Here is a 15,957-nt window from a genome sequence, read left to right on the forward strand (position 1 = left end):
TGAATCTGCACTATGTCAGGAAGCTTTCATGTAAATCTCAGCTCCTTTGTCCCAGTGGTTCTTGAGAGGATGATTTTTAAAGATTTTTCTATTTATTCCCAATTTCCCATGTAAAACTTTGATTCCCTACTGAGGCCCCAACCTACCCCCGGGGGCCATGATTGAACAAATTTGAATTTGCACTATGTCGGGAAGTTTTCATGTAAACCTCATCTCTTCTGGCTCGTTGGTTCTTGAGAAGATGATTTTTAAATATTTTTTCTATTTATTCTCATGTAAAACTTTGATCCCCTATTGTGACCCCAACCTACCCCTGGGGGCCATGATTTGAACAAAATTGAATCTGCACTATGTCAGGAAGCTTTCATGTGAATTTCAGCTCTTCTGGCTCATTGGATCTTGAAAAGAAGATTTCTAAAGATTTTCCCTATATATTTCAATGTAAAACTTTGATCCCCTATTGTGGCCCCAACCTACCCGGAGGCCATGATTTGAAGAAACTTTAATCTGCACTATGTCAGGAAGTTTTCATGAAAATTTCAGTTCCTTTGGCCCAGTGGTTCTTGAGAAGGATTTTTAAATGATGCAACCCTATTTTTGAGATTATCTTCTCTTTGAAGGGGGCATGACCCTTCATTTGAACAAACTTGAAAGCCCTTTACCCAAAGATGTTTTTGGCCAAGTTTGTTTATAATTGGCCCAGTGGTTCTTGAGAAGAAGATGAAAATGTCAAAAGTTTACAACGACGCCAACAGACAACGGACAAATTTTGATCAGAAAAGCTCACTTGAGCCTTTGGCTCAGGTGCGCTAAAAACAACAAAAACATATTGAAGTTGAAATGTTTAAATTTGGGGGGCACTGGTTACAAGTGAGGAAAGGGTCAATATGGTAATTTGTTATGCCTAACAACAAGAACAAATTGTATATCATTTAATTTAAGTAAATTCATTCATATGTGAAAAACTAATATTAAAAAGTTTCTTACTGTTTAGTGCTCCCTTATTTCCTTTTTGTGTTCCATCATTTATTTCCTCTGTGAAAAACTGTTACAAGTCTGTCCTCTTTTTCCGTCCAAGTGTGCCGCTGACCTGCATGTGGAGAAGACAGTTTCTTACAATACAAACTTTAAGGATTATTTTCATTTGAAGAAATTCCCAAATGCTTCAAGCAGCACAATATTGCTTGCATACCAATATAGCAAAAGTACAATGTGACTTTTCTATACAATTTACACATAAATTAGAGTTTCTCCATTGATTCTTCATAACACTGTAATGGTTTCAAGGGGGTACTCTACAGTGTCATAATGGTTGACTTCCTTTCAAACCATGAGTGAAAATATGATTATCAGCAATATAAATTTTGTCCATTCATTTCAAAGTTCATCGCCTAGCTCGCATTAGCATGCTGTTTGCTGATCTGTATGTAGACTGCAGGTTCGAAACTAGCTGCAGAAACGTAGCTCTCTGAAAAAATATTTTGACGGAACGGAGAGCTACATATCCGCCCCTTAGAAAAACCTTCGATTTACGGCGCACAAAAAGCTGTGCACGGTTGAGGCCTGATATTGTTGTATTCTTGTGTTGCTGTCTCATAAATTTAGTATCAAAAAATTCTCAACATATTTTCTTACTATACTTGTGTCCAAACACACTTTCAAATATTCATTAAAGGTCATAGGAGACGATTTTCAAAAAAAAAATTGTTTTGCACAAAAATGTGTTAAATTCTTCTTTAATTACTTAACATATGTAAATATGTCATTCACAAAAAATCGTAAGGTAACCGGCGCTACAGACCGTCAAATACTGCTGTGGTGTGAAGTATCAAAATAGTAAGGTGACTTATCTCCCTTTTTTGATGACGTCAAAAGAGACCAGCCTGACGCAAATGTGTATTTGTTTATACTAACAACTGCGGGTTTAGCCGTCAAAATGTTCAATGTGATTACATTCAACTATAATGTAGCAAGTCAGGTATTTCTATATATACTTTTGTCTAAATGATCCTACGTTTAGAAAGATCTGGTACGTGTGAAATCTACACAGAGAACACAGAACTGGAGGTTGTTTGACAATCATTTTACGTGATTACGGGGGTTGATGAGGATCAGTTTCATTATTGTATATACTCTACTTTGGCAAAAACTAATGGGTTTATGAAATTAAATCTTCGACCAGATGCAGTTGTAACTATTTTCGACTACAGACCAACTGCAAGCACGGCTAAGATGAGAAAATCCTGCAAAACGTTGACTGATGACGGTAGTGCAGATATTCATAATTTAGTATAAACATGATCTGATTTGTTTAGAAATGAAATAGTCATATGAAGCTCTTCTGATCAGAATCTTTTTCTCTGAATATATAAGTACATGTAAATAAATTGAAGATGAATAGGTCTAACTTTATATGTTGAAAGTTGCATTATCAGACCCCCCCCCCCCCCCCCCCCCCCCCCCCCCCCCACTCTTTTCTGTTTGAAAAAGAATGTTCAAAGCAAATGGTGGAGCGATATTGAAATTACAAGTTTTTATATTAGGTGAAATAAACCAATTTTTACAGTCATGCAACAGTTGGGGGATGATTTTTCTTCTTCTTCAAACGAAGCACTAATTTGCACGTTGGTTTCCTTATTGGGGTCAAAATTTAAAACAAAAAATAACGTTAATTAAAGGCCAAGGATTTTGAACAACCGGTCAGTTTTCCTCAGGGCGGGACTAATTTTAGGCAGGTGTGAAGCCCCAATCCCAAGGGAACCCTGCTAGCTTGTATATACCTTCCCAAATACACAGGATGTTTTCTGTGTTACCTGCATTACCTGTACGTTTTTGTAAATTCATGGTAGTCATTTTTCTTGACGTGCAGGTTAATCGAAACGTTGATAATTAAATCTAATGAATCAACACATAAAATTAAAGCTCGATAAATTTATTTTGTGTAAATGAGAACTTTGGCCATTGATAAATTAGGCAGATTATTCTTTTTTCTAAGTTTTCACATATCCGTTTGACTGCCTTCGTCGGATACCCAGTATCCGACGATGTATGACTGCAAACATACAGTTTCCAACCGGGGTTCCTGCGTACTGTGGAGATTTTCTGGCTATGTACAGCTTATGAACCAATCATCGTCCCACACCCCACAATGACTCAACATATTCCAAAACTGTTTAGAAAGTTTTATTCTGTTTGAATTAGTTTTTCTGGACCGCACACCTGAATTCTTTGGCTACCTAAAGTTGTCTGTTTGACTTGTCCATAACTCATGGCCTACAAAAACAGTCAGGACATTCGGATTTTTCGACAAATACTTCAATAACTGGTCCAGACGAAGAATTTGTTCTTCCTCTGGCTTCCATGCAGTTTCAACCATTATACGCAAGAAAGAGCCCTTATAGCCAATCTGATTAAAATAAGATCTTTGATTTGCTCCGTTATTTTTATGTCGCTATACACAAAAGAATGTTGTAAAATTGTAAAAGAATGTTAAAGCCATTTATATTTAATATTATTATATTTACCTGCTAAACTAAAATAGCTGCACACAATACTTGTAAAAATCAATAAATTCAAAATACGGCGCTCACGATGTGTGCAAAGGAAATTCTGATCTGGCTATAAAATATATCCAAGTCAGGGTGGGACTTGGACACATAAAACCAAAGGGGGATGAGGGGTGCCCACCTTTTTTGTCAGTCAGCCTTCAATTTGACAACAACAACAACCCCCACCCCCCCTGGAAAAAAACCTGCATCACCGTGTCTGCAAGGGTTAGAAATAGCGCAAGTAATAACTATCTATATTTCTCTTATTGTCATCAGAGAATGTACTCTGAAACTATCATACATTTATCATTAACCAGTCAGTATTATTTCAACCTATTCGTAATAAATAGGACCTTGATCGATCTTCTTGTTCGTCCTCCGATGAAAAATCGTCGATGTGGCTGGTATTTGCATTAATTATGAGTTCAAAGTGATATCCTTGTATAACAAACTATGGTTCCCCATTCAAAAACTCCCCCAGTTGCAAATAAATTGTTTATGGGTGTGCTTCTGTTTTGATTCACAAATCTGAGTGTGGTCTCTTATGACGTCACAAATTCAGGAAATCAGGAACGATAATCGGGTAACGATTTTCTATTCCAACTAACTTTGCATCTCAATTTCTTAGAGTTCATATCGTTATTAATCTTAAAAAGGCATTTTTATGAGGAGGCTATGAAATAAAGTTGATAATTATGGAGAGAAAAGGTATTGTTAAAAACCGTCTCCTATGACCTTTAAAGCCCCATACGACCAGAAAACTCCCAGCTTCAAATGATTTCGTTTGTTGACGTAGCCATGTGAGGTAGCCGGGTCAATTTGAACCCTGTTGTGTTGGTATATATTCATAAAATTCGTTTTAAGTTATATATTCGTTCTTCATTTATTATCAAAACGAATAATTTATAGAAATTGAAAAATATAGTTTTTCTAAAGGTAAAATAAGCTCTTGATTAATGAAAATGCTACAGAAGTTCTTAACACTCGTGTGGCCATGTGACAGGGATGGAGATCGGATCAGACTAATGACAGCCGCATTGCCGTGAGTTTAGCTATTTGAATAATCATTATTTAAAGGAACTAGGATGATATACTATCTAAAATATTTAGCTAAAATATTTGTGGGGATATTAGTTCACATCTAGACATTATTGTGCAAGTATGGAAATGAACTGGGATTCGAACTGACTGGCTACCTAACATGGCTACGTCAACAAATGAAATCATTTGAAGCTGGGAGTTTTCGGGTCGTATGGGGCTTTAATGAATATTTGAAGGTATGTTTGGACACAAGTATAGTAGGAAAATATGTTAAGATTTTTTTTACTACTAAATTTATGAGACAGCAACACAAGAATACAACGATATAAGGCCTCAACCATGCACAGCTTTTTGTGCACCGTAAATCGAAGATTTTTCTAAGGGGTGGATCTGTAGCTCTCTATTCTGTCAAAATAATTTTTCAGAGAGCTACAGTTCTGCAGCTATTTCGAATCCAGCAGGGGTTTTAAATTTTTTCCCAGATTACTTTCTACTAAAACTCCATTTTCTGACTAACTAAAGTAAATAGATATCTTTGTACATATCCTCCACTTTTCATCTATATCAAACCCTGGTGTATTTTTATAAGTATATATTTGAAAGTAAAACTTGTTCCCCTATTGTGGCCCTGGGGTCATCACTTGAACAACTTTGAATCGATGCTACATCAGGAAGGTTTCATGTAAGTTTCATGTTTTCTAGTCCAGCGATTCTTGAGAAGATTTACCTCGTTTTTACTTATTTTTGACTATATCCACTTAAAAGGGGGTATGACCCTTCCTTTGAAAAATAAAATAAACAAGAGATCTTTGTAAAACACATATGCCCCCCATGGTGCAAAATTGAAAAGGATTATACACACACACATCATTTAATTGAGAGTAGTATCATCAATTCAAAATATTGAGCACACAATATCTCCCTATGTCAAGAGTGGATTGACCATGTGACCTAAAAATCAATAGGGGTCATCAACTCCTGAAGATGTACCAGTGTACCAAGTTTGATGTCTGTCAAGCAAAGGGTTCTCAAGATATTGAACGGACAGTATATTCCTATGTCCAATTTGACCCGTGACTTTTGACCATGTGACCTTAAAATAATTAGTAGTCATCTTCTCCTGAAGATGTACCAGTGTTCCAAGTTTGATGTCTGTCAAGCAAAGGGTTCTCAAGATATTGAGCGGACAGTATATTCCTATGTACAGTTTAACCCTTGACCTTTGACCATGTGACCTCAAAATCAATAGTGGTAGTCTTCTCCTGAAGTCGTATCAGTGTACCAAGTTTGATGTCTGTCAAGAAAAGGGTTCTCAAGATACTGAGCAGACAGTATATTCCCATGTCAAGTTTGACCCTTGACCTTTGACCATGTGACCTCAAAATCAATAGGGGTCATCTTCTCTTGAAGATGTACCAGTGTATCAAGTTTGATATTTGTCAAGCAAAGGATTCTCAAGATATTGAACGGACAGTATATTCCTATGTTCAGTTTGACCCTTGGCCTTTGACCATGTGACCTCAAAATCAATGGGGGTCATCTTCTTCTGAAGATGTACTGGCGTACCAAGTTTGATGTCTGTCAAGCAAAGGGTTCTCTAGACATTGAATGGTCAGTATATTCCTATGCCCATTTTGACCCTTGACCTTTGACCATATGACCTCAAAATCAATAGGGGTCATCTACTCCTTAGGATGTACCAGTGTGCCAAGTTTGATGTCTTTCAAGCAAAGGGTTCTCAAGATATTGAGCGGACATTATATTCCTATGTCCAGAGTAGATTGACCCTTGACCTTTGACCTGAAAAACAATAGGGATCCTCTTCTACTCATAACTAACCCACATATGAAATATCTTTATCATCAAGTGAATGGTTCTCAAGATATTGAGCGGACAACACATGGTCTACAGACCGACCGACAGACAGACAGGTGTAAAACAATATGCTCCCTCTTTTTCAAAGGAGGGCATAAATATTGAAGCTTCTTCAGTCAAGGATGCTCTCTACCAAGTTTGGTAGAAATTGACCCAGTGGTTTTGGAGAAGTTGAGAATGTGCAAAGATTACAGATTAACCTCTCAATGGACAACAGACAGAATGATCTATATAGACAATGAGCGATTAAAAAAGCTAGCTCAGGCAAGCTAATTAAAATGAAACAAATGAAATTGTTAAACAAATAGCTTACTTTTAGGCTTACAGGTAAAATGAAGCTCACTGCTTATTTCTTTAATGGCTTCAGGATCAACATCAATTGATGAACCTCATTCACTCTCCTCATCTAGTAGTCCCTTTCTTGGTTTCTGAATTTAAATATGAACTAAAATTGTAACTACACAAAATGGAATTATAGTAAAATTACCTGACAACTTGAAAGAAAACATGAGGAGTGTGGTTCCAAAAAAATTTCTTGATAAGTTATTCATGTACATGTACTCAACTTGTTGTTCATTTATATGACCTTTTCTCAGTACTTTCCTTGGACCATGAAGACCTTTCTTGTCACTATCATATATACTTGCATTTAAGTCAAGTAAGTTTGATTCTGAATATATGTCAAAGTTATCATTGCATACTACTACTGAAAAAAATTTCTTGCTGCAAAATCGCAAAATTAGAAAATTTCAACAATATTTTAAGTTATTAATTTTATGGACCAAGCTAGTCACTCAATGTCATTTAAATGCATTCTTTCCCCATGAAAAATATTTGTGAATAATTACATGCTGTCTTCTGAGTATAAACAAGGATAAATTCAATATAAGAGTACAAGTCTTAACTCTATCATTCCCTACCAACACACTTGTAAAGAGAGTATTAAAGTATTAATTACTACCATGTGTTTGTGTGCTATCTGAAATAGTGAGATGAAATTAATAAGAGGCCCATGGGCCACATTGTTCACTTATGTCATCTTGGCCCTGTCATTGTTCATGTGTTGTGATTTTTTAAAGATTTCTTTTATCAATCTTTATTCTTATAAAAAAATTTGACCTCATATTGCTTCCCAAACATAGCCCAGGAATTAACTCATGTCCGTAAGTCCGAGACTAGTAGAAAACATGTCGGACTAGTGAACTCTCTATAGCACTAGTCCGTACGGACTAGTGAAAATCCGGAAATCAATTTTGAATTGGTAAAGATTTTAGCAAGATTTGTCTGAGTCTCTTAGATGTTTGAACTTATGGTTGATTACCTGCATGGTCAGGTGTTTGCATGACTATGACAGTCTGATCTTCCAAACACATGGAGTGCGTTTGAGACCGCCGTTCTTCGAACGAGCACACATTGTCAAATTCCTGCCGATTCCGAACGCCGAGTACACATCACGAGAACGTGTTCTAGGTGCAAGAATTGCAAGTAGTGTGGTCCGAGAACATGCACGTTTGTATGCACATGTTCTCGTCATTCGCGACTCTAACACAGTAGTTCATAACACTATAGCTCATGACTTGGTCAATCGAGTGAATTTTATTGACTTTATTGATAAAATTTCGAACTCCTGTGACTCTAAGGTCTGAATACCAAAACAACAGGAACATCAATCTCGAACGCACTTATGGACGTTTATCAAAGGATTAACTCAATATGGTGGTCTCTTTTTCTTCTATAGGTGCATGTCAGAAATTGAACTGTTTGCAACTGTGATGTGTTTAGTTTGATTAAAATGAAGATCATTTTTTGATATACTGGACGGACTAGTGAAATGCTTTGCGGACTAGTGAACATCAATAGTGACTAGTCCGAACGGACTAGTGCTTGAAAAAGTTAATTTCGAACCCTGTAGCCCCAAAGGCCAGATCACAACATAACTGAAAATGAATTCACATGATACTGGATGCCTCAACACCAATATGACTAACTTGATCTTGCTGTTCTGGATAAGACCAAGGTCACAATATCATGGTATGATATGAAAGACCTTGCCATATGAAATCTATATATATAGAATATGAAAGCTTTATCTTAAATATTTCAGGAGATATTAAATACCCTGGTAGGTAAGATTTTTTCTTATTAAAAGTAGACAACTTCCAAGTCAAGGTCACAAATACATCAAGGTCTGCAAGCCTTAATTACCTTGAATAGTTCAGAAGATATTGAATAGGTCAGGGATTTTTTTTTTAAAGTACAGTCAAACCTGTATTAAGAGACTGTCCAATGAAGAATGGAAAAAAGGTCACATATGACAGGCGGTCTCTTAATACAGGTTGCCTATTTCCGCAGTTAATGGATAAAATTTCGCAAATAATTTGTACAATGGAGAAAATTACTACATCTATTTGGAATTTATCATTAAGAATATCAAGTACGGTTTTAATAGTTGTAAAATAAAATTAATAATACACTGTAGTTAAAAATCTAGAAAACAATGTGTTGTATCATGATTTATTATTCATCAAAAATTACATTTAATCTGTTTAAAAATGATAAACATGCATTTCATATTACACATTTACATGAGATTTAAATCTCATTTATGAACTGCATGTAAATTTTCTAAAACTTATAAACACTTTGTTGTAAAGAGTATTTATGTATAGCCGTCCCGTGGGGATTCGGATTAGAATAGGTCCTCAGTACCTCTTGCCTGTTGTAGAAGGCGACTAAATGAAGGACCTTCAGATGAGACTGCAAAAACCGAGGTCCCGTGTCACACCAGGTGTGGCATGATAAAGATCCCTCCCTGCTCAAAGGCCATAAGCGCCGAGCATAGGCTGAAATTTTGCAGCCCTTCACCAGCTCTGGTGACGTCTCCATATGAGTGAAATATTCTCAACAGGGACGTTAAACAATATTTAATCAATCAATCATGTATAGCCTACTTGTACAGTGTAACTAAAAAATGCAATACTTGTGGTAAGAAAGCAAATGATGAAGTGTTGTGTCTCCTTTTGTACAATACATGCTGGGAATATGTTATTCAATTTGAGAAACATTAAATAAATCAACATATCCATTGTAAATGCACAGCAAATCTTTTAAGCTTTGAACTAATGCAGGCAACTGTCTTGAACTCGGACGTGTCAAATATTCGGGACATCTCGAAGTGAGCCACTAGTTCTGGTCATTATTCTGGAAATTAATTCAGAGGGCCTACTAAACAAGATCACCGCCAAACTATGCGTTATAAAACGAAAGTGTTAGGGGCGATAATTCCCAGAATAGTCGTGCATTTGAAAACGAAAGTGTAGGGGCGATAATTCCCAGAATAGTCGGCTCAACCAAAATCAAAAGTATTAATCGCGTTGTAATGGAAAAATGTACAGTCGTTAAATAAAGGTAAAATTTCGTGAAAATACACGAAAAGGTTTTAAAAATCATGGTCATTGGTCACATCAAGACAGGTGGTCGTTTAATACAGGTACAATATATAGAGCAACTTCTTGGGGGGGACTTTTTATGGTCACATACGACAGTGAGTCGCTTAATACAGTGGGTTGCTATGGCAGTTTTGACTGTAGGTCAAACTCCAATGTCAAAAGATCAAACACCATTGTGTACAAGGTCTTGCCATAAAGAATATATATACAAACTAGATGCGATCTCGTTGCGAGCAATGAGTGGGTCTTCCGTCCAATTTTAGATGTGATGAGATAAGAATTTGACCGAGATTTTCGTTCATAAATAATGATACAAAAATAATGTATAGACGTACAACTTATCTTCGGTAATGTTTTACAAATATTGATCATTTAAGTGTTATAAATTAAAGACTCTCTGCCCCTCTCGACCATTAATGAAAGGGGTCAGCCTTTTTCGAGAAAAAAGTTAATAATATTATTTACTGCAATACAAAATCGACTGATCAGGCGAGTCATGTCGCCCGGAGGCCTTTTTTTTAAATATATCATTCTAGATATATCTCGCAAAACTGAACAAATTTTGTTCTACATGTCCTATCAAAATTTTCTTGAGAAAAGTTATTGATTGCAACATTTATCAGACTGTTAAGGAGAGTCATAAGGCCCATGGGCCTTTTTCTTGATATCGTTTGAAAGATCTTGCAAAACTGAACAACTTTTGTTCTACATGTCTTATCAAAAGTTTCTCCAGAAAAAAGTTATTGATTGTGACACTAATCAAACTGTTCAGGTGAGCCATGAGGCCTGTTCGCCTTTTACATGATGTTGTTCAAAAGATCTTGCAAAACTGAACAACTTTTGTTCTAGATGTCTTATCAAAAGTTTCTTGACAAAAATATCATAGATTGCAACGATAACCCAACTGTTCAGGTGAGCCATGAGACCCGCAGGCCAATTTCTTAACATCGTTAGTTAACGCTTGCGAAACTGAACAACTTTTGTTCTACATGTCTTGTCAAAAGTTTCCCGAGAAAAAAGTTATTAATGTTATTAATTATGATACAAATCCGACTGTTCAGGCGAGCCATGACGCCCAGAGGTCTATTTTTTGATATCATTAGATAGATCTTGCAAAACTGAACAACTTTTATTCTACATGTCTTATCAAAAGTTTCGTGAGAAAAAAGTTAATCATTGTAACAGAAATTCAATGGTTCAGGCGAGCCATGAGGCCCATGGGCCCATTTCTTGATATGGCACGAAAGATCTCAATAAACTGTACAACTTTTGTTATATATGTCTAAGCAAAATATTTACGAGTTAAAAATTCTGATTTAAAACGTGGAAAAAAATTGGGCACTTTTTTAAACTCCATTTTCGACCCCTACTGAGCTTCCATACTAGGCACTTCCGGAAATTTTGAAAATCCAAGTGCACAACTACAACATTTCGTCTAACATCACTGAAAATTTCAGCACTCTAGCTTTTATCGTTTTTGAGATTTTGGCCACACAAAATGATCATCTAAAAATCGATAAAAGGGGGATAACTTTCGACCGGAAGTGAATTTTCAAAAATAAAAAAATATGTATCAGGTTTAGATCATGATACATCATCCCTAAAATTTTCAAAGAAATCCATCCAGCCATCTCTGAGAAATCGTCTGCACAAAATGTGTAAAGAGAAAAATATTAATAATAATAAAAGAAGTGAAAAATCAACAACAGAATAATAGAAGGGTCTTCCGTTGGAGACGGAAGACCCTAAATATGAAGCCCTATCTAACATAGTTCCAAATATATTTAATATGTCATGTTTTCTTAAAAGTAGGTCAAACTCCAAGTTCAAGGTCACAAGGTCAAAAATCATGACATGAAAGGAAAGGTCTTGCCATAAGAAATACAAATACAAGATATGAAAGATCTACTTTAAATAGCTAAGGACATTGTACTACAGTGGAGCCTCGTTAATCCGGACACTTTGGTTCCCAGCAAAATCGTCCGGATTATTGAAGCGTCCGGATAACTGAATTACATATTTTCTATCTTAAATTTACATAATAAGTAACCACTTACTTTATTGATGCGTAGTGAATTAAATACATTCTTTCATTGGATTTAACCATTTGCATTAGTAAATAAATTACGATAACAGGGATTTTTTTAGGGTCTGTAGAGGGCCAAAATTTGGCCCCATTCCCAATGCTGAAAACCAGGTGTTTTTCCCAAAATGATGCCTAAAAATTCCATATAATGGATGCTTTGATGAAAATATGCCATGAGGGGCCATCCAACCTTAGTGCGACTCTGTTGCAAAATAATTGACAGTTTTTTCTCTGCCAAAGACCAGAAATTAAAGCATGCTTAAGCCAGCCACATTGATAATAAAATATCAAATGGTTAATTTTTTTGCTTATTTTTCTTATTTATCTGTATGAAACAAATTTCCCAATTTCAATCAAATATCTCTGTTTTTCCCAAACTTGAAGGCCCTGGCCCCTGAATTCAAGGGGTAAAAAATCCCTGGATAATGTCAACATTTCCATGCATTAAAAGAAAAAAAAACCATTTACATGCATTTCAAAGCTCTAAAATTGAAATATACATGTGCAGTGTATTTGCCTATATGCTTACATTGTACATAATTGCATATTAGCACTACAAATAAATATACAAAACAGTGTACTGCATGCACTAAAACAGAAAATGAAGCACTATATGTAACTATAAATAATATTTCATCACACTTTTACTTCTTAAAGGGGCCGGTCATTCCGTCTGTCACAATTCACGGATTCAGTGGTCTGTTAAAACTATCTTCATCGTCGAATGTTGATTTAAGAATTTCATCTTTATCATGTCAGTTGACAACATTCTTTGACCAAAATTCCATCTGCCAGAATTTATATTTCTGATTCTATAATTATCCAGGCCAATATTGGAAGAACAAAATCATGATATCGTAATATTAAGGCGTACTACTGCTTTGATCTACCATACGCACCAAGCATTTTCATCATGCGATATTAATGAAACAAAACTCAGATGAAACCAACATTACGGGTACATACAAAATTTAATTGTCATTTTCCTTAAAATGGTAATTTTCTCACTTCTACCCAGAGTCGAAAAATTTAAAAGCAATGAAGCTCTACAACATCACAACAAGAATCAATCATACATAGGTACACTCTCACATGCCTGACATTTTAAACACTAAAAATTTACTACATGTACATATACATGCATGTGCATGCACATACATGCATATTTCACGCCAATCAACAGTATAAAATCCAGAATCTAGAAGTACATTCTGCACTCTTTAGATTTAAACAAGAATTCTGAGAGTATTGCATGGCAATACATAGTCCCCTACCGCTTGCAAAAATTACTGTACCACAAAATTATTCAAAGTTCATTATGTATGTAGGTTATGGTAAAAGGGAAAATTGGGGAACCAGGATAGGAAATCAACTACTATTTGAGTAGAGACTAGACCAGGGGAAAAAAAGAGAAATTTATAATTAGGTTTATAATTAGGTCTTTAAACTACTAGATATTAATACCTTATTTTGTTTACTAAATCCACATAACCTTGTATCTACAAAACAAACCTGTCTATACATCAGAGACTGTTTTAATGTTAGAAATAAGTTTTCAACAGTTTGATATTTTGTAATGTATCAATATATATGTGTATCTATGTATGGCTAACAACACATTCTTATATAATGTGCTTTAGTGCCAATAAAGAATTGAATTGAATTGAATTAAAGGACGTACACCTCATGTTTTCAAAGTATACAAAATTATATGCATTTTGTCTTCTTTATATGCTTATAGTAATTAATTCTAATAGTTCGTTCACCGAAATTTTGCGATAAATTAACCACAATACAGACTTAAATCTAAGCCCTGATTTCAAAAGTCTAGTTAATTAGGCAGGTAGCAGAGCTGCCAACATTATAAAATGGAAAATAGTAAGGTGGGGGTCAGGGGGCTGCCTAGACCCCCTGCCGCTGGAGATTTTTTTATGAATAAACATGTAACCTGAGCAATTTTAGGCACATTTCAATTCCAAATTTAATGAATTTAGACATACTAATTGTTATACATTTTACAATTTTACTGCAAAAGATCAAATACATCTTTTATTGATTTTACTTTCTAAAACTTGGGTAAAAAATAGTTACATTAGTATATTGCATAATTTTACAGTTACTGTGTCAGTTATTCTGGCAAGTTTTTATATATTATATATATAATTTTAGTTACTGAATCAGTTATTCTGGCAAGTTTTTTTTATGTCATTTTCGCTGCCGTGAGAAATGTTGAAGATTTGTCAAACAGATTGTACACGTATACAAACTCCCCCTTTCTGACTTTGAAACGAATACCGTATTTTGCCGAATATAATACGCAGTGGTGTTTAATACGCACCCCCCACTTTGAGCCTAAAAGTTGGTGAAAAAACGCACTTCGGGTGTATAATACGCAGCAAAAATTTTGACCAAGCGGTAATCTTTATTTTATACTTGGTGTTAATTTTCACTTAATATTTTTGCAGAAATAATGAATTCTAAACAACGCACAATAATTTGCAAACTTTTTGAGATGAGGTCTACATCGCGGTAATCTTCAATGAGAATCTTCAGGGAAATATCAACCCGGACAAGCCTGTTCATTTCAGCAAAGCACGAGATTTTGTAGCATTAAAGTCTTAACTGACTCGATATTTCCTTTGTTGAAACTTAAAATCAATCAAATAGCCGATGTTATAAAAATAAAATGAAACAATTAAACTATCGCTTATTTTACTGTAATCAACACACCATGGTAGGTACAAAGATGCAAATTATCAACTCCTCGTTAACTACGATGACTATTAAAATGTGTGGAAAAAAAATTTGTTAGGTATTTCTTTACCCGGAGGGGGTATCTAACAAAAGCAGTGTACACAACAATGGCTTCGTAAAACACATGCTTTTACGCAAGAATAGTTATTTCAAAGATTCAAATAAGTATTTCATTAAAAATTAGGCCTATTCATAAAACTTACAGTAAACAAACTTTTAGCAAGTGACAAAATTATTTTCCAACAATTTTAGCACGTGTCAAGGCATTATTGTGTACACATGCTTTCAATAATGGCGGCATGCGATGTAATGAATAGTCAGATCTAATGCAATTTGATTGGCTGTTTGTTTCATGATAATTGAATTATTTAGATATTGTAAGTATATATATCACATTTTCTGTAATTTTACGTTTCTGTAGTAATTTTCTTGAGGTCGAATTTTCTACTTAATAAATAGGTGAACGTGAAAAGGCGCGGCGTACAGTATCCGAAGCCTTGGTCTTTGAGTGAAATATTACACTACTTAATCGCCGAGTTTCATCTGGAAAAAAAGGTCAAAAACCTATTGTGGTATATAATACGCACCCCTTTCTGACACAAAAATATTCTCTAAAAAAAGTGTGTATTATATTCGGCAAAATACGGTAGATGATTACAGTGTACTTGCATATTGTTCTTTGAATTTCTAGCTCCATTAGGCTTTCTTCTTTGGGGGAGTATTGTTGTTATTTCCATCAACACATGCTTTACATTCAGTAGCAGCTGCCATATTGTTTATTTTAAAGCATTAAAATGATCTAGACTCTATATAGATATAGACTATGCAAACAAACGTAGTAACGACTATAGCTTGCTTATTATAAAAGTAAAAACCAATGACGGACAGCTCTAAAAATTTCAAAATGTCAAATAAGCGAAAATCGAAAGATGTACAGTGAAATCGTAAGTCATATTTTCGGCCCTAAAATCGTAAGCCTTACGCCAAAATCGTGAGGGTTGGCAGCTCTGAGGTAGCCACGTGGTACAGTGACGTCACATGCGCCCTTCGGATTGTGAAAGTACTATGAGGTATTACTAAAAACTCAGATTTTAGGGGCCTAATTTATTCACCATGGGCAACATTTAAATCGAAGTTGACAAATTTCCTGAGTTTTATATCTTATCGCCACCAGTGCATACAAATAGCTCAATGTAAATACCCA

General features: G+C 35.2%; 1 protein-coding gene across 12 annotated transcripts in view; it reads right to left on the minus strand.

Moving 5' to 3' along the window:
- Window positions 1-15,957, minus strand: part of LOC130048105 (uncharacterized) — a 112,932-nt gene that overhangs the window by 61,525 nt on the left and 35,450 nt on the right. For 7 of the 12 annotated variants that reach the window (XR_008796936.1, XR_008796935.1, XR_008796934.1 and 4 more), the window contains 2 exons: window positions 6,778-6,892; window positions 988-1,090 (listed from right to left, as the gene is read on the minus strand). Coding sequence is in view for 3 of the 12 variants with exons in the window: in XM_056144271.1 (XP_056000246.1) it covers window positions 6,854-6,892 (39 nt within the window). In the remaining 9 variants the exon portion in view is untranslated. Of the gene's footprint in view, window positions 1-987; window positions 1,091-6,777; window positions 6,893-15,957 lie in introns of those variants that run through there. The other 5 variants (XM_056144271.1, XM_056144270.1, XM_056144269.1 and 2 more) reach the window with 1 other exon arrangement.

This window comes from Ostrea edulis, chromosome 7, assembly GCF_947568905.1.
Source record: "Ostrea edulis chromosome 7, xbOstEdul1.1, whole genome shotgun sequence".
Lineage (NCBI taxonomy): Eukaryota > Metazoa > Mollusca > Bivalvia > Ostreida > Ostreidae > Ostrea > Ostrea edulis.